The sequence below is a fragment of the Filicampus tigris genome, chromosome 3 (assembly GCF_054856515.1).
Source record: "Filicampus tigris isolate MCC_2025a chromosome 3, RoL_Ftig_1.0, whole genome shotgun sequence".
Classification (NCBI taxonomy): domain Eukaryota; kingdom Metazoa; phylum Chordata; class Actinopteri; order Syngnathiformes; family Syngnathidae; genus Filicampus; species Filicampus tigris.
Genome location: NC_141219.1, coordinates 25,066,885 through 25,088,063, shown reverse-complemented (window position 1 = coordinate 25,088,063; position 21,179 = coordinate 25,066,885). Strand labels below are relative to the sequence as shown.

Genomic DNA, 21,179 nt, shown 5'->3' with positions numbered 1-21,179 from the left:
AAGTTAAGTGACTTGTTTACATACGGGTAAAATCTATTTTTACATTACAGATCGTCTACAGCTCAACCACGACCGAAGTGAGGAGAAGACAGAAAATGGATAGACAATGATAAACAACAGCTATATGTCATGCTCCTAAAATATTGACATTTCAGCAAGCAAGGTGCCCACTTTGAACTTGACAAAACATACAAGATGCTGTCTCGGCCTCTGTTTGCAAAATGTAATGTTTTGTGGAATAAAACCAGAAGGTCAACCACAGAACGTGAGCGCAAATTGCGCATTCAGGGGTGGTGAGAGTGAGCAATCTCGAATTTATGCACAACACTGAAGATAAAGATGTAAGTTGGCAGAACTCTGTGTTTTTGAGTAATCAACCAGATAACAGCGTTGCCGATAAATGTGGGTGAATCAAACATCCATCCATCCATCCATTCATCATCTATGCCGCAAGGGTGAATCAATCATCCATCCATCCATCCATTATCTGTACCGCTTCTCCTCACAAGGGTCACGGGGCGTGCTGGAGCCTATCCCAGCTGTCTTTGGGCAGTAGGCGGGGGACACCCTGAATTGGTTGCCAGCCAATCGCAGGGCACACAGAGACAAACATCCGCACTCACAATCACACCCAGGGCCAATTTAGAGTATCCAATCAACTTACCATGCATGTTTTTAGAATGTGGGAGGAAACCGGAGTGCCCGGAGAAAACCCACGCAGGCACGGGGAGTACATGCAAACTCCACACAGGGAGGCCGGAGCCGGGATCGAACCCACGACCTGTGAACTGTGAGGCGGACGTGCTAACCAGTCGACCACCGTGCCGCCGTGAATCAATCAGTCAAACTTAAATATAATCAAATTGTAGTCCTTGTACTACTAATTGTTATTGTAGCACTTGAGTAGTTTTGTTATTGAATACTTACTCATATCAAAGTAATTATTTGGAGGACTCCCTTTATTATTCATTCATTCATTATCCATACAGCTTCTCCTCACAAGGGTCGCGGGGCGTGCTGGAGCCTATCCCGGCTGTCTTCGGGCAGTAGGCGGGGGACACCCTGATTTGGTTGCCAGCCAATCGCAGGGCACACAGAGACAACCATCCGCACTCACAATCACACCTAGGGGCAATTTAGGGTGTCCAATCAACCCCCTTTATTATTTATTTATGATTTTTTTTAGTCATTTTAAAGTAACAATAATGTTAAGGAACATTTTGGGCTTCTTTGCCCACCTCGGCTAAAATGACACGCCAATTGACACTTGATGCTGTGCAAATCGCAAAGTGACAATTTCATTCATTAGATTCACTTCGTTCTGAGGTATCCATATCAAACGTAGATTAAAAAAAAAGTTTTACGGGGATTTCCCCCCCCCAGGTGTTTCGGTTTCAGGTAAGGCTAACGTCACCCCTCTCGTCCCAGGATGTTTCCAACTTCTCCCATCTATACTACAAGGAAGTCCCGCCCTATAATGCAGCCAATTGGATAAAAAACAAACCAGCCCGCTAATACTCCCCTCTGATTGGCTGCGGGGGCTCCTCACTTCTGTGATCTCGTTTTGCGGTTAGGAGTCAGGTGGAACCGTGGGAGAACAGGATAAAACTTCGTATTAGTCCACGGGAAGTTGGTTTCCCACCTTGTGCTGTTGATGCTTTTATCAAAGAAAGAAGGACTCGGACAAACCAGGAATTCGAAATGAAGAGTCTCAAGTACCGGCTGAAAAAGCACGAAGTTAACATCACTGTGAGTAGACTTTTGTTGTTTCTGACGAATGCGACTCCGTTTGTGATAGCTGATTTAGCTTTAGCTGTGTGTTCGTGAACGATGTTCCCCACAAGTGTAGTTTGACCTCTTCTCCTCGGCCACTACGTCTTGTTTCCACTTTGTTCTCCGAGTGGAAACTAAAGCAAGCCTGCGGAGCACCTGCTTGTTGTTTGGAGTCAGACACTTGTTGTGCACGTTCACAATTGCCGGCCAGCTCAAAGTATACAACCAAACTTGACTGACCGTTGTTTTCTATTCGAAGTGGGTCTTGGCGTCCATTTGGTTGTTTTCTTGCTAGCCTGACTAATATCCGCGTTCTGAAGCTTAAATTCTCACGATGTCCTGCTGTGCGGGCCAGATTCAAGGTTTTGCCAGACAGGAAGGTGCGTCGGTCCAATACTAATACATTACAAATGACGACACATGACTTGCATAAAAAATAGGGCCGTACAACAGTAGTATGATGAAAAAAATCCTTACCTGACAAGATTGTTGTTCAACAATGTGGGCAAACTGACACCATACAGATTGTTGATCTAGATCAAAACTCAAAGACATCAATGTCTTTCATATCATTGTCTACGCTCTATACATGATAGAAAATCAACTTGCGTTTTTAAAATTAATATTTAACAAAATAGCTATTTTATTGATTTATTTTAAAAACTAAAAACTATTACAATATAAAAGCCGAAGTTGTGCCAGGAGTGGTTAGTAGAAAAATCAAAAAAAAAAGTCAAACATGGGATGTAATGCTGTATGTATGTATCCATGTATGTAATGTATGCATTTATATATTTATTTATATTTGATTGTGATTTCATGATGTACATGATGTTGTGGGGCTGCTTTTCAAAAAAATAAATTCAGATAAAAACATAGAATTTCATAAGGAAATTGGTCTTTGCAGTATGCATATTGCATAGACCATTGTGGCGATATCGATATTTGTTCAATATTTTGTGCAGCCCTAGTGGGGAGCACGGAACTTGCTAGTCAGTATAGCATTTAAGCGCGTCACTTCCGAGTTCGTGTCACGCGGCCAATCGGATGCCTGTATTCGCAATAACCCATGTGATGATAATGTACACGTCTGATGAAATACACTGATGATTGGCTGTCTGGCGCACAGGCTTCACAATCGATCTTTGGGCGAGACGGCTCGCATATGTCACCGCGACGTGCCGTCATCTGGTGGGAAGCGATTTCCGCTTCGCCCGAACTTCCACCTCTAGCCTCGGACAACACATCAGAGATAAAGTGCCCTCCAAATTTAAGCAACTCAGTAGGCACAGATGCAGAAATTAACAAGGTTATTATTTTATTTATTGTTACTTGGCTTTTAATACCTGTGTTGCCTTTATTCCGAGTGTTCCTGTATTTCTGACTTAATAAGCAAAGCACATTTCAAATAAGAAATATGATTCTGTCAAATTAGTGAGCAGACCGTGTACCGTGACCGTTCCAGCAATACAGTGAGGCTTACTGTAGTGCTGTGAGCTTTCACATGATATTGAAATAAATATCATAGTGACATCAATTCCGTGATAAAACCAAACCATGAGCTTTTGATATTGATAGAGCAGGTTTGTCTGATGAAAATGTAATTTAGGTTCATAATAGGATTCTTCGGAAAGCATTTGGCTCGCCGCCAAACTAAATTGCTGGCCCCTGTATTACACAAAGTGAGCAATACAGTGAGAGTTTGTTTGCACGCGGTGATGGAACGGATTATTTGTCAGATAATAACCAGATGATAGCTTGCATTCTCTGTGGCGAGAGAATCTTAGGGCTGCACATATATCGCAAAAATATCGTCATCGCAGTACATGCAATATGCGTATGCAAAGATGTAAACAGTAAATGAATACTGCCATATAGAATTGTATGCTTTTATGTGACTCCGACCAATCAGTTGCAACCCTTAATGCATGTCATCATCCAATAAGACAAAAGTACTGTATCTAGCAACATTACTAAGACTAAATAACTGTAAAACAAATATCTATACATGTTTTTGTTTATTTATTTATTTATTGTTGCAGCAGTTAGCTTGGCTACTTCTTCCTGACAGTGTAGACGTAAATAAGTGGTTACCCGAGGCAGGAAAAATGCCTCAAGCATTTTTTTGGAGCTGAGGTACATGAATAACTCGAGGATTCATTTCAGCCCTACTTGGAGTACCAGTACACATTTACAATGAGATAAGAAGAAAGTTGCATCCATCCATCCATCCATCCATTATCCTAACCGCTTATCCTCACAAGGGTTGCGGGTGTGCCTATCCAAGCTGATTTAAGGCAGTAGGCAGGGGACACCCTGAAGTGGTTGCACACTCACAATAGCCCCTTTCAGACCAAACAGCCCCTGAACTTTGAGTTCCTGGTAGTTTGGACTTGTGTGTGGCCCACTAGTTTGCGTTCACACAGAGCGACGGTGGGCAAGGTAGTTTATTCAAATTGGTCAGTAGGGGAGGGGAGTCATGCCCATGCAGCTATTATGAAGTTCTTAAGTATGGGATTTGAAATATTTTGTGTTGACATGATCTGTTTTTCCTAAAAAAAAAAAAAAAAAAAAAAAAAAGAAAGGATTGTGCTTCGCAAGTTTTTATTTGTTTATAAAAAAAAAAAAAGTGATTTTAAAAATGAATTTTTTTGCTAATCACTGCCAGAAAGCACAATTGGAAGTCCCTGTCTTGCACTCTGCTCTCCCGAATCATCTCTCGCTCCAGTTTGGCCTGGCTTCTTTCCTCAATTCGTTCTAAGGCATCCATAAAGATGTTCTCTGTCCCTCTTCTGCTTACTTTTAGGCATATGAACACACAATGAGCAACAGTAAATGATTAGCAGCAACTGCTATATAATACACAATTTTGTAAAGTCTAATTTTATTGGTCATTTACCGAGACGGGCAAGAAGGGTAGGAGACGCTGGACTAGAAGTGCTGCTTCTACTCGTGGATGGAGAGTTCTCACTGGTCTCCTCATGTGAAACTGTCACAACATGTCCATCTAATGAGTAACAGCGAATGATTGATTGATCCAGCTATGAAGTAAAACACATTTAGACAAAAGGTTCGACGATATTGGCCAGTGATATAATCAATGCATTGTATTTCATCTTGAAAAATTATATTAACGTTCTTTTAATCTGTAATTTTTATTCATCATTCAATGCATTTTCATCTAATCAATATTTAGTCACGTTTTGTTTACCTATACTGTGTATAACTTGTTTATATGACTACTTGTGTGATGAGACAAAGCAGGTTTAGTTACGATGTGGACAGACCCTTACCTGTATACATCATTGAATAACTGTACATATAGACTGTATATATATATATATTTAAAAAAAAACAAAAAAAACTTGTCGTTCTCAGTAAAGTAACGCCAGCAGGAAAGTTGCCGGTCAAACAAAAGAAACATGCCACAAAAAGGGGAAGCGCTACAACAGGCAACAACCTAATTAAGTATTTATGGGATTTATTTTGCATTGACCTTCGTCTATTGCCGCTGCACATGGCTTCCAGTATGCGGTTGCCGAGTCCTTTGTCCCACACGCAGTGGATGGAGGGTGCGTGGATGGCGTCAAGTCGCTCGTACCATTTGTAAACTTTTCTATTGCGGCTATTGTGGTCCTTGAGTTTTTTGTACTCTTGATTTAGCTTCTAGGGTAGGGTTGTGATCTTGCTTTTGGAATTGGATCATCTTTTTGTTGGGAAATAGTAGCAGGTCAAATTTCTGTCTGTTTTTGCGGGGGGGGTTAGGATTCTGGGAAGGGAGAAAGATGTCATATTTATTGCAACTATCCATATTTTACGTAATTTTGTTTGGTTAATTATTGATTCTTTCTTTGGTTCTTTATTTGTTTGCTCTATTTGAGTGTAGCCAGAGGTGAGTTGCCAAAAATTGTACCTGCGTGACAGTAATGTTACTTTAGAAACTGTATGTATCGGTAAAGGTAAAATTTATAGCCATCTCAGGGGGTGGCCATTTTGTCACTTCTGTCAACTGAAATTGACATCACAACTGCTCAGATAACGATCAATCACGGCTGAGCTGTTTTCTAAAGCTGAGCCGTGATTGGTTGTTACCTGAGCCCTGAGTAGGGTTGGGCATCGTTTGAATATGGACGATTACGGTTCCGATTCCAGTTCTTTGATTCGATTCTGGTTCCCAACGATTCTCGATTCCGATTCTTTAAAAAAAAAAAAAAAAAAAGGAAAGGAGTTATTTTTGGAAAAATCACATGAACTTCTCTGTTCTTTAATTTCATGAACTTTTTATGTTTGTGAACTTTACCATGAATTACTCAAAGGGCTGTTTTTAACCAGTGTATTTATTTTTAATAAACATTTCTGTATTATTATTTAGTATTATTTTTCACAAGAGCTTTATTTTTTTTTAGAAGTTAAAGACAATACAATAATGCACCTTGGAATGGGAATTTCGACTAATTTGCCCGCAGACTAGTCTCAAATTTTATGTGCAACTAGTCGACTAGTCAATAAGCAAGAAAACTTGAAATTTAATACACATTGAATTCAAAGTTTAAAATGCAAATGTACAGTAGGGGCTATTTTAGCCCAAAGATTCAAGACAGTTTGTTCATTTAAATTCTATTGATGTAACAACAACTGACTGAATAAAAGTGAACAATTGAAAGAGAATTACATTTGCAAACGCTCGTAGTATCTACTCTTTCATTTGGTTATGGCTACTCTCGAGTTGGGGCGTTATTGTTTTGCGACTTGGCACCACGTAGCCTACTGAAGCTCGATATACAGCATTCATTTTTTCGAAACGTTTGCCCTCAACAAAAGAAAGCGGCAGCATATCGCGTCATTTTACAAATTAGTTGGGTAATCTTTGCTGTGCGGTGAGCATCGCAGCACCTGGCTGGAACAAACAAATACTCTCATGCTCGTCTGCCTGGCCCCGCCGCCATCGACCTGCTGGTTCACATCGAGATTTACTTTGGATGTGGTTTCTCATCGCTCCGGGAGAGTGGTTGTAAGCGAGTTTATGCTTACAAAGCCTACAGACGACCTTGTTGTCTTGGTCTTAATATGAGGTGCGGGTTGATTTTATGCCAAAAGGAAAAAAAACATCTTATTCCTAAAATCCTAAATCCCAAGAGTGTTTGATGATAAAATCCCGCCAAATTAAATATGTACCATTGTATGTGGCTGTATTTAATTTTAAGCAAGTGGTTTCATTTATTGATTTTTTTTAGTTTTGCTAAATAGTGACTTATAACATAAGTTTCACCAGTGATACAAAGTAGTTCATATAGGTCTTTACTTACATTGACAATATGATACACTCTAATGCAACATCCGAGTGTCGGGGATGCCGTGTTGGCGATAGAATGTGTGGTTTAGTGACAGTCTGTGTTTTTAGGATTATCGTCTGGCTCCACGGGGGCCAACCATGAGGTCATCTCCGGTTTTACCCGTCTGTGTTCCCATGCTGTGGCGTGTTTGTAGCTTTTTTACAACAGCCATTTAGACTTGTGTTTTAATATTCTAGACATGTATCTTGTCTTGTCATCCGGCTAATATCAACTCCAACGCCAATGCACACACACACACGCATGGGCACACCCAAACACACGTAACATACACACACACACACACTGACGCCCATATACTGTATGTAGGCTATTAGGCATGCTAAGCAGTAGCAGCAGTGTACCCATTTTCTGCTGATGAGCAGCAAACTGTTGTGACTTGGTTCAGACTAAGCCTCATGAAGCTGTGCTCTGGGCGTTGTTGTTTTTCTCTCTTGATGCATTAAACATACAGGAGACGTGTTCATTTTATCTTTCACCTGACACTTGTGACAAGTTTGGGCCCTGCCCATACTTGACACAGGCAAATCTTTGTTGCTCTGTGAAGGCATAAGAAAGAAAGTGGTGCTGTATTCTAGACATTTTCTCACCGATTTGTGTTCTACTAGTGTAGTCTAAAACATGTTATTTGGCATTGTAATCCAGTCAGAATGTGTAAAACTTCGGTATGTAAAACTTGACATGATGGGTGAAAACAAGGCAACAGTATCCCATTTGCAACATTAAACCCCATTCTTTTCATAATAAAAATAGTTGTGCTCCTGTCTCAAAATTGAAATATATAAATGGCAAATCAATTATTTACAGGTCATAGCACTCTTTTTTTTTTTTTTTTTCTCTCCTCACTATTAAAATGAACCATGATCCCCTCAGTGTAATCCTTGTGGAGTTTAGTTTTATTGCCGGGATGTTTATTGTACGACATAGCTTCTCTAATAACTTTGCACTGTGCGTATACTATTATGTTTCTTAAAACAGGGTGGGGACTTTTCTGAAATGTTATTTGTTAGTCACAGGTCCCTTGTTATGAGTTAGGCAGGTTTGTACATGCTTCTTCTCAACTGATCTTGGTGCCGCAGGAATGTGGTAACATAGGAATTAAGGGTTCTTCCTCCTTGTCTCAAATGTCTCTATGCTGTTTATTTACGTTAAATGCGTATTCCCCTCTATGACTATCTTCATATATTGAGTACAAATATGTTTACCTCTGCTGAATTTTCCAACTCTTGGGATTCTTAGATATTTCTTTTGTTTCAGTTAGAAAATCTAAAATGTGAATGGCTTCTTTAACTTTGAAATATGAATGGTGTTAGCAACCCTAAAAAAATAGTTGAGGTATGGCGGGAGCATTATAATCTCTTTAACTGTGTAAAAAGCAATACAATTCTTAGTGATCATGACCATGTTGGTCTCATAGGAGATGTGATTGTTAGGGCATCAGATATCTATGAGGCTATTAATATGCTGGAAAACGCTAAAGCATGTGGACTGGATAGCATTAGTGCAGAACATCTGAAATATGCCAGCTACAGACTCAATCCACTGCTATCCATGTGCTTCGCTGGTCTCCTTGTCCATGGTATCTTGTCCAACTCTATTATGTCTGTACTTTTACTGCCAGTACTTAAAGACAAGGCTGGGAAATTGAATAGTATAGACAATTATCGGCCAATTGCTTTAGCCAGTATCTTGTCTAAAGTACTGGAAAGAATTCTGATGGCAAAGCTGGTAATTGTTTCTCCCCTCAACTGATAACCAATTTGGTTTCAAACAAAAACATAGTACGGATCTTTGTATTTATGCATTTAAAGAGATTGTATCAAAGTACAGAAGTCTCAATTCATCTGTTTTTTTATACTTCATTGATGCGTCTAAGGCTTTTGATAGAATTAACTGCGAAAAACTGTTTTTGAAATTGCTGTGCAGAGGTGTCCCGAAACTTTTAGTAAGATTTCTAGTGCATTGGTATGCCAATCAAACGTTTCAGGTTAAATGGGAAGATGCAATATCAGCTCCTTTTTGTGCTAGTAACGGAGTAAGACAAGGAGGAATATTATCTCCTATTTTATTTAATGTCTATATGGATGATTTATCAATTCAGTTAAATGGATCCAATACAGGTTGTCTCGTGGGTAATACACTAAATAAATCATTTAATGTATGCCGATGACCTGGTTCTCTTTAGCCCAAATATTGCTGGTTTGCAGCAGATGCTGAAAATGTGCTTATGCTCATGGCATAAGTCATGATATTATGTATAATGCCAAAAAAGTAATATAATGACAGTTAGAAGTGCTGGGGATAGGAAATTGCACTTGCACACTTGCAGTGTGTGAAAAAACGAAATATCTTGGCCATATCAAATCTGAGGACTTGGTGGATGACAAAGACATCTTTCGTCAGCGCCGTAAAGTATACTCTCAGGCTCATTTGTCGATTAGAAAGTTTTATATGTGCTCTGATTTTGTTAAGTGCTCTTTGTTCAAAACATATATTACGCCACTTTACATTGCTCAGCTATGGTCCAACTACAAGAAGTCGAGTTAACAGAGGCTAAAAGTTGCCTATAATGACGCACTGAAGCTCCTTCTTTGAGTATCATGGTCGTACAGTGCTAGTCAATTTTTTTGTGGTGAAAAGAATACCAACATTTGATGCACTATACTCAGACAGCTAATTTATACCTTAATCTGTCAACTAGACACATCAGAGTACCATATAAGAACCTTGTCAGCCCAGAGGAAAGTTGTTATAGGCTTACTTTTAAGATTAAACTGCACTGGTGCCATGCCTTGTATAAATTTTAACATGCACAGTTTTGTATCCTTTCTCTTTTATCTTTTTTCCCCCGTGTGTTTCTTTTGTGTTGATTGTATGGACCTGTGTCTGCAAATAAATAAATAATATTAACTGAAATTTAAAAATGTATCATTATGGCGCGGCCTTAAAAATAAAAGTGTACCTTGGCATTGATGTCCATATATTATTCGGTAACTAAGGTTTATTTTGAAGTTGGCCTTCTTACCGTATTGGCGGCATATTACTGTCTTGTATAGCATGAACAATTGTTGTTGCGGTTAACTTGACTTCTTCTTCCTGACAGTGTATCTTTAACTTGAATTACCTTTACTTAACCAAGTGAGCGTCTTCGAACAAGCTCTGTGTGACACTGATTACTCGACACCGGTTCCGTTTCAGTCTGAAATGCTCCCACACTGATCATTTTCTGTCTTTTGTTTTTTACTCATTTTTCTTTCCCACTCAGTCAACCAAATGTGCCAAATCAACTTTTCATTTTCTTTGTATGAAGTAAATAGAAAAGTGCAAAATCCCAGTGCAGCTCTGGTTGAATTTATTTTTTAATGCTCTGTATAGATTTTTCGTGTGCAGATGGGATGCGAACAGTGTGTGATTGCACATGCGCCTATCTTAGAGGGAACATTGTTCTGGTGTGACTTGTATGTTTTTTTTTCTTCTTCTTGATACTTTTTGGGACTTTTTACGACTTACACTCCAGAGCGACGTATAGTCGGAAAAATACGGTCCTAATAATCAGTCTCTGTTTAGACCCTGAGAAAAATCATACCGGTCGATCATTAATAACGATTTATGTGAATTTTAGGTCAATGTTATTCTTCCATAAGATTTTAAGGCCTAAAAGGTGTTAGTTGTATAATCCATTAGGTAGAAAGGCAGCTAATAGCATTATTTTAGTATTACAGTAGCTTTATTAGATTTAACAATAGTAGTCTATTCTCACAACAACTTATCATGAGCAAGGTTCTTAGTTCTCTCCACCTTTGCCCAACACAATTATGGCTTTATTACATCTTAAGTGTCTCTATTGGGACACTGGCATGGGCAAAGTTCAAATGGCTTGGCCAAATGAAAAACTAATATTCCCCCTGGCAGTGTGAACTAGAGCTGGACGATTATGGAAAAAAATAATCATGATTATTTTGATTGAGATTGAAATCACAATTATTAAAATGATCATTCTAGGGCTGTCCCAATTACTTCTTTGCCAATTAATCTTATCGACTATTTTTACGATTAGTCCAACAAAACAATTTTTTACTAATGCAGCAATTTTTGGGTTGACGATTACTAATTTACAAAACCACATCTGAACACTTTGTAAAATTCTTTGTTTTTTAAAGTAAAAAAGCTAAGTTTTGAAATTTAATGAACACTCACATCTCTTTTAGGCAAGCATCATGACGTGTGAACATGAATGAGGTATTTTTCTGACTATGCATTACACATAGTGAAACAATGTGGAGCTCATGTTAAGCAGCCGAAGTATAACTAAAAAATAAATAACTCTTAAATAAAGTCCAATGAGGAGCACCCTCCACAAATGCCATGGGCCTCACGTCCTGGAGAATCATTTTAAGAATACTTTGTGTGAGTTGAGTTGCTCTTTCTGGTGTGCATTCCTGTTTTTTGGGGGAAGGGGGGAAACTGTGTAACATCAGTTTTTCTTGAATCTTAAAACTAGATGGATAAAGCAGAGCGCATACTGAAATATTATCACAATGATTTTGAAAATCGAGACATTCTATATTAGTGCCGTCACGGACTATGGTAAGCAGGCCAGTGTTTCCTCTATGTTGTTGTTGTTTTTTTTTAAGCAGCGGGACCATGACATCGTCCTAAATACAATGGGCATGCTGTGCTGCGCACGGGATCGGCACAGAGATGGTGAGACCGGGGCAGCAACGGTTTAGATTAGTGCTGTACCAAACAATTATTTTCCTCCCGATGAATCTATCGACTATTTTTATGATTAGTCTAACAATTAATTTTTTGACTAATCTAGCGATGGGCGGCACGGTGGATGACTGGTTACCACGTCTGCCTCACAGTTCAGAGGTCGTGGGTTCGATTCTGGCCCCGGCCTTCCTGTGTGGAGTTTGCATGTTCTCCCCGTGCCTGGTACCTGACGGGTTTTCTCCGGGTCACTCCGGTTTCCTCCCACATTCCAAAAACATGCTTGGTAGGTTAATTGATCACTCTAAATTGCCCCCAAGTGTGATTGTGGGTGTGTATGTTTCTTTATCTCTGTGTGCCCTGCGGTTGGCTGGCAACCAGTTCAGGGTGCCCATAGACAGCTGGGATAGGCTCCAGCACGCCCGCGACCGTCGTGAGGATAAGTGGTTAGGATAATGGAAGGATGGATGGATAATCTCGCGATTATTTTTGAGTTAATGATTAGTAATTCACCAAAACACTTCTGAACGTTTTAAAACATATTTATAGAAGTAAGAAAAAAATTGAAATTGAATGAACACATCTCTTTTAGGCAAGCACCATGACGTGTGAACATGAATGAGGTATTTGTCTGTCAGTGAAACAATGTGTGAGCGCATGTTAAGCAGCCCAAGTAAAATCATTAAGAATAAATAACTAAAAATTAAATAATTTAATAAACACAAAGTCTCATTGAGGACCACCTTCCACAATTGCAGAGTGCTTCATGTCCTGGACAATCATTTTAAGGATACTTTGTGTGAGTTCAGATTAGGGATGGGAATTTCGACTAATTTGCCCGCCGATTAGTCTCAAATTTTATTTGCGACTAGTCTATAAGCAAGAAAACTTGAAATTTAATACATATTGAATTCAAAGTTTGAAATGCAAATGTGTGTATTTAGGGGCTATTATTGCCCAAACATTCAGGACAGTTTGTTAATTTAAATTCTATCGATGTAACAACAACTGGTTGAATAAAGGTGAACAATTGAAAGAGAAATACATTTCTGATACATTTTCCAATGCAATGCGTGGCATTTATTATGAATAATGTAATGAGTAATGGTACCGACTCCCAGTCCAGCAGGGTCTCATTCGCTAGCACCATGTTAGCTTCATTATCATGCACACAGGCGACGACTTTATTTTGTCGTGCCCAAGTACCCATCACACTCCGCAGGTGAGCAGCCAAGTTTTCAGCTGTGTGTCTTTCCTCTAAGGCACATGTCTGAAGCACACAGCAGCGGAGATGTCCTTCGTCCACATAATGACACGTTATAGTCATGTAAGATTCGGTGGCTATGGACGTCCATCCGTCTGTAGTTATGGCCACATACGGTAGTTGACTCGCTCAAACGCTCGTAGCATCTCCTTTTCTATTTGGTTATGGCTACTCTCGAGTTGGGACGTGATTGTTTTGCCACTTGGCACCGCGTACTCAGGCTCGATATACAGCATTCATTTTTCGAACCCTTTGCCTTCAACAAAAAGCGGCAACATGTCGCGGGCAGTCATTTCACAAATTACTTGGGTAATCTTTGCTGTGCGGCGAGCATGCAGCGCCTGGCTTGAACAAACGCTCTCATGCTCGTCTGCCTGGTCCCGCCGCCATGCCCACTGTCATATGCTACATCAAAATACTGCCAAACGGTGCTGTTTTTTTTTCGTGTTAGCTTCGACATCATCAGAATTTGCTTTTCTAAATGTTCTTCCCCAATCTTAGCGCGGGGGTAGAGTGGGTGGTCGGGGAGGGAGCAATCCTCTCTCTTGGTGCTCAGCATGTTTACAGAGGCCGAGGCAGAGGCGTGTGGAACAAGATGCGTGATACTTAATGCCGCGTTTAACCGACTAGTAAAATACAAAACGTTGAATAAATCGTAGACGGTTAAACGGTTAAACGACTAGTCACGCACATCCCTAGTTCAGATGTTCTTTCTGCTGTGCATTTCTCTTTTTTGCAGGGGGACAGATAAAGAAGAGCCCATACTGAAATATTACAATGAATTTGAAAAGGCACACATTATATATTAGTGCAGTCACGGACTATAGTAAGCAGGCCAGGGTTTCCTCTATTTTTTCTTTTTATTTTCTTTTTTTTTCTTTCAAGCAGCAGGAGCAGGACATATCTTAAATACAAGGTGCATGCTGTGCTGCGCCCAGAGTCTGCACTGAGACGGTGAGACCGAGAGCTTTCCGGAGCAGCAGCGGAGTGAATATATACACAGATGTCACGTTATTGTTTCTGGATTGATACATAAAGCAACGGAACCAGTAACGTTACCTACAAGCACCAATGCAGTTTGACTGGAGTGAAATAGCTCTGCAAATGTTAGCCCCATAATGCACAAAGCTGAAACACAACATTGTGTAATTTTGACTGCAACTCGCTGCTTTGAGAAATGAAACTTAATGATGCATGTTAATACATCGCACATAACAGCAACTTGAGTAAAACCGGGTCATATTAGTAGTTAGTTAGATGGACTTACGATCCTTTAGCTTTTTGCATTCTGTCGTCTTCTAGCAGCACCTGGGTGATGTCGCTTCAGGTGTTTGTTCATCGCTAAGTGGTACGCCAACTCGGCTTTACAAAGGCTACAGATGACCAACTCCTTTGACTTTTCACTGAAATATGTCCATACTTTGGACTTTCTTGTCCGCTTTTTTTAGCTGATTCGTCGTACCACTCTCCTCTTCGCCGCCAGGAACGCAGCCATTTCCGCTGCTCTTTCTTTTCTTTTTACAACTGTCGGTATGCACGTGTTGACGTCAATGACACTCAACGGTATGTGCGCGCTGGCATATTTATGTCATCGACACTCGACGTTGACGGTATGTTGTGCGGGCAGACGTATTTACGTCATCGGCGACGTTGACTAGCCGGGACAGCCCTCGATTATTCATTGTTTTCAAAAGTTCATATTTATTAAACTACTCAAATTAAACTGCTCAAAACTATCTTCATAGCCTCATGCTGATTCATTTTTGCACGATGAACATTTTTTTTCGTGAACACTGTGTTCTTTTTGTCAAGTACAAAATGACCTGTCAATATATTGAATCCAAGCCTCTTGCATTTTCATTCTGCTACATCCACATCTTTGATGCCTTGCATCTTTGCACACATTCAGACGCTTTGAATAAGCACTATTACCCTTATCTTTCTATAATATTTATGGGATGGGTCCGTCTCATCCGTGATTATGCGCATATGCAGGAGTGATAATATGGGTCATCTGTGATGTAAACAGAAGCGCGATGGCTACAGTGTCATAGTTTAGCAACAGAGCCAGAAAGTTGGGGCACGTCACCCAAAATATTAATGAGGAATGCAATATAATTGTTGACAATTGAGCTAACGGAGTTACACTCTCTGAAATAGGCGTTGTAGAAAGATAAATAAATCAATCGGCTTACTCTTGACTGGTGCGCTTCCCGAAATAGTCTTTTGACAGTGTAATCCATAACTCTAGAATATCCTGATGATGTATGGCTTTGCTCAGCATGGAGGTGTGTTTCCAACCGAAAATACACACAGACAATAAAAACAGCACCAAGTGTGCTGTTACGAGATGGCCATTATGCCTGCTGGAGTGGTATGGGGGATCGATAACTGTTTGAGCTGTCGATGCCTCTGTTGCCAATAAGATTGATTCTCAGATTTAAATAATGATGCTTTTGAGTTTTGATACTTCACTCATTTGAGACACTGTATACACGTAGACAAAGTTGGTCTGTTAATGAATGAATAACCCCCAGTGGTCACAGAAAAATAACTTGAATCTAAGGCAGGGCCATATGACTGAAAAGTATACCACGATATACATTAAGTATTTCATATTGGTCGATATATAATATATTTTTTTTCTTCAGTTTTTCTTAATAATGAAAATAATGACCCAAAGAAAAAAGGCATGGTCGATATATAATTTTTTTTTTTTTCTTCAGTTTTTCTTAATAATGAAAATAATGACCCAAAGAAAAAAGGCATACATATAATAATTAAAGAGAAAGTCAACCCCAAAAACTATTTGCAATAATATGTTCTTCTATACGCCTTCACTAGTCCAAACATGGCATTCTGCAGGGTTTTTCCTGGCTCAGCTTGAGGCAGAGGTGGGGCCATCCTGACCATGCGGCATGGCGCGCTGTAAATTCAACTTACTCTCTTTCTTTTACAGGGAACACAATAACATAAGAGTTCTAATAAGAATGACTATCATCACATTAAAGCATTCATTTATTAACACTAGTCACAATTTTTAAAGTGTTACTGCAAAGAGCCAAATTATACATATGTTCGCTCAAAATAGATATGAGCTCACAAGATATGCTAGTTTACTGTGTATTTGCGCTGGTGTTGCTGTTTTGTTTTTTTGTGGCGTTGCCATTAGATTCAACAAAAATTGTGTTAAAACGCCCTGTTTTGAACTTCGTATTTTTATGATCAGATTTTTTTTTTCCCCTCCCATTTTAAAAGTGAACATTGTAGGCAACAGTACTCAACGTTTTTTTGCCCTCGATCTCATTTGCGTCAAATTGTATCTTTCATTGTTACAAAGGAAAGCACAGTCTTTTGCTCATTTTGAAAAAGGAAAATCAAGAGGAGACGAGATGTATCTTTCAGTGTCAGTAAATGCACTTTATTTATCAAGGCTTCCTCCGTTGTCCTCATGCCGTCACTTGTAAATAAGTCCGCCAAAATGACAGTAAATCTCTTGCCGGCCTCTCCTATTGGAAATGCTTTCTGAAGTCACGACGGCGCCGCCGTAAAGTAGAATATGTTTCAATCCGAGGGGATTATGCGCAGCGCCGCCCAGCAACGTTCCATTCTGTGGTGCTTCCCCTCACCACATACACATAAATGGGGTTGACAACTGCGCTCTGCAAGTTCAGAGCGAAAAGAGCCGCTTGAAACCCGGCAAAGAGCCGCATGCGGCTTGCGAGATGCATGTTGGCCAGGCCTGATCTACCGCCTCCATAGTGGCCACAGAGGAACATCAATCGCGCTGTGTTGAGCAATATCAATCGATCTGGCTGGAAGCGGGCATTCAAATAGCTGGAGGTGGCCGCCTCTCAATTTTGAATGCAGGAAAAAACCTTGCACAGAGGGACATCAATCGCACTGTGTTGAGCAATATCAATCATTCTGGCTGGAAGCGGGCATTCAAATAACTGGAGGTGGCCGCCTCTCAATTTTGAATGTAGGAAAAACCTGCTTAATTCATATTCCACAAATACAATATTAATCGGAATTCCATGTTTAGACTAGTGGGCCTGCATAGAACATACACTTGTAAAGAATTTTTTTTGGTTGACTTCCCATTTAATTAATAAGCGGTCAACGCAACTATGAAAAAGTCAAACGAAGTGGTCAATTGAAAGGGATAATATGTGCAACTGCATTCACAGGCACATCAAGCTGCTTAGATATAATCTTATAGCCTCTACCTTTATCTTGAGTTGCACTTGCTGAGTGGTTAGTGGCCACTGCTGCCCAGCTGCTGTGGGCTGTGTAGAAATGCTGTGTTCCACTGCCAGCGTGCCTGGAAACTTGACAGGCTGCCCCGGAGAGGAGAGTGGAGCAAGGTCTGTTCAGAGTCGATTGTCTGTGTATCCTGCAATATTTTTTTTGCTTTTGTTCTTGCAGTTCGAAGAGTGTCTGTCTGTCTGTCTTTGCTACATGTCCAAGGAAATATCTTAATTTTCAAGAGCTGTGATTTGACTGTTTACCACTAGAGGGTATATTAATCTGCTCTACCAGCAGTGGCTATGCTCTGACCAGCAAGTGTGTGTACCACGCTGTACTCAGAAACAACTGGCCTGAAAAATCTGGAGTGAGACTCAAAATCGAATATGTCAAAAATGCAACTATACTATTTTTTGCTGTCAGTGATGCCCCTCCATCTATTTTCTATACAGCTCCTGTTGAGGTCAAACAGGGAGTTTCAGCCTATCCCATCTGACGGAAAGTGGACCACACTCTGGCCTATTTGTTATTACAGGGTGAGGGTGAGCGCATAGAGACAGACAACCATTCGTGCACATAGTTACAGCATTGCTGAATGGGAATTGAATCCACGCTACCTACACAGATATCAGTCGAGAAAGCTACTATACTTTCAGTTCCTCTCCTATCAGAGATGTATTGATTTAGAACAAAGCTAAATAAGGTTCCCGTAATATTGTAAAGACCTGTTAGTATGATGCTATTAGGCTTGTCACAATAATTACTTTTTTCTATTGATATTATATTGAACGCAATTTCTATTGATATTGATCAGGTGTAAATAAAAAAAAAAAGAATGGCCCAGGCATGTTTGTTCTGCCTCAAGTACCCACTTATATACACTGTCAGAAAGAAGTCAAGCTAACTGCAGCAACATGACAGTAGCACGCCGACAACGCGTGTCACAAACTGTTGCTACAGACTTCACCAACACGATGACGACGACGTCCTGAAATAACGTTCACTCGCAATTTAAGGCCGCTAAATGACTTCATGAGGCTGATACTTTTTTGTACAGCGCCTCTTGCCAGCATTTAGCGGTGGCTCCCGCGATAGCTAGAGTTAGCAAGCCCTAGCAGCGCTCAAGTGCCCCATATAGGCTGGCGAGAGCCATCACATTCAATTTGATGCTTACAGTCTGATACAGCTGCTGTACCAACAAACAACTTTTTAACAAACCAGGCTTACTCAAGTGTGCTGTTTTAGCCAACAAAATCATTACTATGGATATGACGTCGCTTCGTCTCATAGACCAAAAACCATGAGGAGATATTCTAAGTCTAAATAGTCTAAAATGTCACTAATGTTTCTGGAGAGTAAAATAGTGTGCTCCTATGCACAGTTTAAATTTAAGTATAAAATGTTAATTTATCTAAAAATGAAAACCAGTTGGGCATTGATTATTAAGTGGAAATTTGTTTAGTTTTTGTCTTCTGTATCTCTAACCAAGCCAAAATCTATATTTTCTTATTTTGTATGCGAATACCCGATTAATCCCTTCAAATTTTCGGTAAGATATCCGAATACCAAAATATTCGATAGCTGCAGCCCTAAACATCTTCACTATGTCAGCGGCATTAAAACAAACAAACAAACAAACAAAGATCATTTGTTGTGATAGTTTCTGGGAAAAATGTGTTATTGTGACAGGCTTAGATGCTAGGCAGTACTACCAGATGATAAACTTTTTTAAATGACTATAGTACCTCCCTGACTGTGTCAATTAAAACTGAGCCTCTCTCTTTTGATAGAGCGCTGGCATTGGATATCAGATTGTTTGGGTGAACCCACAGTTCTTGAACACAATTATACTTGTCTTATTGTCCATTTACCACACACAATTTATCTTTCTCCCTCTTTGCCCTCGCATTTTCGAGCCCTGATGCATTTAATTTGCACGCTACATGCCCCAGACCAGGCGTGGCCAAGTCCGGTCCTCAATAGCCACAATCCAGCCTGTTTTAGGTTTATCACTACGTCAACACACGTGTTTCAAATTATCAGCAAGATTTGCAAAAGCCTGATAATGAGCATGATGATTTGAATCAGGTGTGTTGCCGTAGGGATAAACCTAAAGCAGGCTAGATTGTGGCTCTCGAGGACCGGACTTGGCCACCCCTGCCCCAGACAGCTGCATGGTTCAAACTGCCAGGTATATGTAGCTGCTTATAGTTGAAAGGGTGGAAGGAGAGGAAGTTGAGGGTGTAAAATTGCAATACACCCAATGAGTACTGTCTGCCTAAAATACTTAACATGGCGACTCTGAAATAAAAAACGCATTTTGAATTAGCACTAAATCACTAAGGACTTAGGGAATTGCAGTTCAACGAGCCAGCAGTCACCATCAACAAATATAATTATTCTCATACATACTACATACGCTACATACGGATCCAAGATAAGCACAATACTTGGGAAAAAAACAAAAACATTATTTTTTTAACCACATGAAGAAAAAACCTGTTCTCACTGTCTTTATGAAGATTTTTAATGTAATTAAAAGCCTGACAAGTATGCAGGTGGAATGTACTGATGACGCCTGAATTGAGCCATAAAAACAAATGTGGAGTGAAAATTTCCCAACCCTAGCCTGGGCAGAGAAGTTTATACGGAACGTATTTTAGGGTACATTTTGTGAGGCGTTCATAACATGTTGGTAATATGATTTTATTTCTTGGTGACCAAGTACAGTTAAGTACTCGGTCACCTAAATTCAGATAGCAAGCCCAAAATAACTGTCGTTTGACTTGAATAAAAATAATAATCAGTCGCAAGACTTGCTGAGACGTGCTGTGGAACAGACAATCTCTTTTGTTATTATAGGTAGTGGTTATTATAGTACTTATTTCACAGCATAAATACCTGGACACCCTGGCAAACAACTACTAGGGCTGACATAATTCCTGGATATTGCAGTGACACTGTTACAGTTTGCTAATGTCATTGTTATTTCTCTAATATAGCCAGGGATTTGGGATCTCACCGCCAAAGTGTATTGCACCAATAAATCAGCATGTCACAGTGATTTTCAACAGCATGCAGCTATGTTAATGCAATATATTTCCGTTTCAGTGATGATAGAATGTACCAACTGGTGATAAGGGTCTAATTTGGGTCTCATCACAGACCAAATGTCATGGTATGTGCTTAGTGGAGAAATGTGATACCTTATTGTGATACTGACTGATCATTTCATTTTCTTATGTAGTTAATGCCATTCACTGTTTACTGAATTTTTTTTTTTTTTAATTATGAGCCATTATGTATCCTCGCCTCTAATAATCACGATTTTATTGAATAAAACATTGTTTTTACTTAGTCACAATAGTGTTCTGAATTATTGTAATAGTAATAGGAACACCTCTTAAATATCATTAGCAAAAGCACTCATTTATTATAGGACTAAGTGAGACCCAACTGAATCATACATGAGCAAGCTCTAGGCGACAAAGGCAAGCGAAAACTCCCATTTGGGAAGAACCCTCAAGCAGACCCAAGGCTCAGTGCGGGGCGGCTGTCTGCCATTATATTTTTGTGTCACAAAGATAATTCACACAGCTTTAAAATGTATAATGTATAATTGTGGACAACTCATTTAACTGAGTTATGTTCTCTGAAATATACAGTATGTGGTGATGGTTTTTGGGGGGTCACACTCACCTTGCTCATGCTCTGTTCGCTTCCTGTAAACGTCTTCGCAGCGTAATCCAAAACTCAGAAGACACTGACGACTATACATGCCCAACATGGAGTGGTGTTTTTAAGCCAAAGCACACAAGGACAACAAAAAA

At 39.8% G+C, this 21,179-nt stretch overlaps 1 protein-coding gene across 3 annotated transcripts in view; it reads left to right on the top strand.

The window, feature by feature from the left end:
• Nucleotides 1–1,545: 1,545 nt before the first annotated feature.
• uacab (uveal autoantigen with coiled-coil domains and ankyrin repeats b) overlaps nt 1,546–21,179 on the top strand; it is a 49,733-nt gene continuing 30,099 nt past the window's right edge. For all 3 annotated transcript variants that reach the window (XM_086024990.1, XM_086024991.1, XM_086024989.1), the window contains exon 1: nt 1,546–1,749. In XM_086024990.1, the coding sequence (XP_085881116.1) occupies nt 1,702–1,749 (48 nt within the window). In that variant the 5' untranslated portion in view covers nt 1,546–1,701. The remainder of the gene's footprint in view (nt 1,750–21,179) is intronic.